At 40.1% G+C, this 2,500-nt stretch overlaps 1 protein-coding gene across 1 annotated transcript in view; it reads left to right on the top strand.

Annotated features, from left to right (window-relative positions):
* LOC306826864 (dual specificity protein phosphatase CDC14AB-like) overlaps window positions 1–2,500 on the top strand; it is a 9,706-nt gene that overhangs the window by 374 nt on the left and 6,832 nt on the right. Inside the window, exon 2 of the mRNA XM_079348407.1 lies at window positions 2,017–2,107. Coding sequence (XP_079204533.1) covers window positions 2,017–2,107 — 91 coding nt within the window. The remainder of the gene's footprint in view (window positions 1–2,016; window positions 2,108–2,500) is intronic.

The following is a 2,500-nucleotide window of genomic DNA, read 5'->3' as shown; positions in this document are numbered from 1 at the left end:
TTATTTTAAAACACGGTGTTTTCTTATCTTCTAAATGACTGTGTATGCTTTCAGTAATGTCAACACTGTTTGTTAATTTTTCTGTGTATTGACTGAACCTCTCTCATCTAAAGGTGTCAAGTCTACAGCTGTGACTGTTGTTGTAGTTTTAATGTTGTATCTCTGTTGCATGTATTATTTTGCTTGTGTGTTATGTTTTGTCCTTATATTACTATGTTGTACTTTGTAAATATGTTGTATGGGACCACCTTGAAAACGAGTTGATACACCTCAAGGTGCCTATCCCAATATATCATACATTTCAGTAAGTAAAATTGGAAAATATTCATTTTAATATTAAATGAAAATATAAACTATTGTGTCTATAGCACCAAAATACAAACTACAAGAAAAAGGAGAATTTTAAATTAGATGTGTTTTTATGAACATGGTATTCTTTAGACTGTAAACACGTAGTCTCAGTGAGATCCTCCATTGGTGTCTGAAGATTACGTTTGAAGTCCATTGGCGGAGGTCGCCATATTGGAAATTCGTTCTCATAGAAACGTTGGTTAACCTAGAAACAGATAAAGTGGGATTAAGGGAAGAACTGAGCTCAGCCACTCCTTAAAGGGGATGAGTTACACCCACATTGTGTGCCGATGGAGAAGTTATTCTGACCAAATTGTTTTTTAATCAGGCTGTAAATATGGTAATCTCATTTAATTACTTTTTAGTAGTTTTAATTTAATGTTTTTATATGGGTGTGTATGTGACTCCCGGAGCTTGTGCAGCAAGCCTCTAGGCTCTCTACTCAGGGACGCTGTGTGTGGAGGTACGAGAGAAAAAATTCACAGGTCTCTTAGGGTCTTTTCAAAGCAAAGAAAATACTATATGTGGTCTACAATACTTCAAAGAAACAAGAATGATCAACTTTTGACTGCACATCTGAATGAAGATCTACAAACATGCACTGCGGGTTTGAACACTGAGGGGAGGTTGGTGGAGGAGGGGAAGCGACGTGCTGAAGGGACAGCTTTGGTTTGTAATGACTCTGAAAGTCACATATTAAATTACTTAGAGTCATTTTTTGAACAACCTGAAATCCCAGAAGCTTTGCCTTTTACGTTTGTTTTTTTTGTATTGTTGATGAGGCATTTGTAGATCTTTAATCAGCCATTAATAAATCCATTTTCATATTTGCCATTTATAAAAGCAACCGTCTAAGTAAATGGTACCGAAAGTGACTCCTTACAAAAAAGAAACCTTGTGTGTTGAGTTAGTACTGACGTTTGGCACTTTAGGTTCACCTGTACAAAGATGATGAAGGGTCAAACTGTACCAGTCAAATCTAAGTGTTGACTGACAAGACATCTGGAAATGATCTGAGAGCAACTAGAAGTTATACTTTGATCAACTCTTATTGAAGAGCTCTGAGCAGGCTCAGTGGTAGAGTCGGGTTGAACCCCAGCTCCTGCAGCCACATGACCAATGTGTCCTTGGGCAAGACCCACGTAGCTCCAGTCGCTTCGTCAGTGGTGGAATAAGAATGTGTCTGAATGGATGAGTTCATACTGATGGACTCTGCAGCAGCCTCTACCATCAGTGTGTGAATGTGTATGAATGGATGAGTTCATACTGATGGACTCTTTACTCTGCTGCAGCCTCTACCATCAGTGTGTGAATGTGTATGAATGGATGAGTTCATACTGATGGACTCTTTACTCTGCAGCAGCCTCTACCATCAGTGTGTGAATGTGTATGAATGGATGAGTTCATACTGATGGACTCTTTACTCTGCAGCAGCCTCTACCATCAGTGTGTGAATGTGTCGATGTGACCTGCAGTGTGAAAGAGCTTTGAGTAGCAGAATGATAAAAACACTGTAACCATTCATGAAAAGTGTCTGTGATCCACCTGAACACTGTTGAAGGTGCAGTCTCATGTGTCTGCTTCCCCTCCTCTGTGTGTGTGTGTGTGTGTGTGTGTGTGTGTGTGTGTGTGTGTGTGTGTGTGTGTGTGTGTGTGTCTCCACAGACAGGCTGTACTTTTCCACGCTGCACATCAAACCAAAGAACACAGCCAACACACATTATTTCAGCACAGACGAGGAGCTCATTTATGAGAGGTAAGCGTCTTGAACATCACTGATTCTGCATGTTAGCAGCATGTGTTGTGGATGTTCAGCAAACTGCGTGTTTCTCTAAATGATGCCGTTTCAGTTATTGCAGAGCCAGGGGCCATTTAGTAACAGGACGCTGCACCCAAACAAATACACATCAGTTATTATAGAGCAGTGAGGATTTGCAGGTATGAGGTCATTGTTTTTAAACATGTAGGCATTAAAGAGGTTGTTATCGAGGAATCGAACCCCGACAGGGTGAACAGGAGGGGTCTTCTTACTCCATGAAAACAAGCTGCTTACTATCCAGTATCCACCTCATTACACACCCACTTATAAACAAAACATTGATTTGTAAATTGGAGTCTGTTGATCTTTGAACACCAGCGTATCAGTTGT

This window comes from Symphodus melops, assembly GCF_947650265.1.
Source record: "Symphodus melops genome assembly, chromosome: 7".
Taxonomy (NCBI): Eukaryota; Metazoa; Chordata; class Actinopteri; order Labriformes; family Labridae; genus Symphodus; species Symphodus melops.
This window is presented reverse-complemented; position numbering and strand designations above follow the sequence as displayed.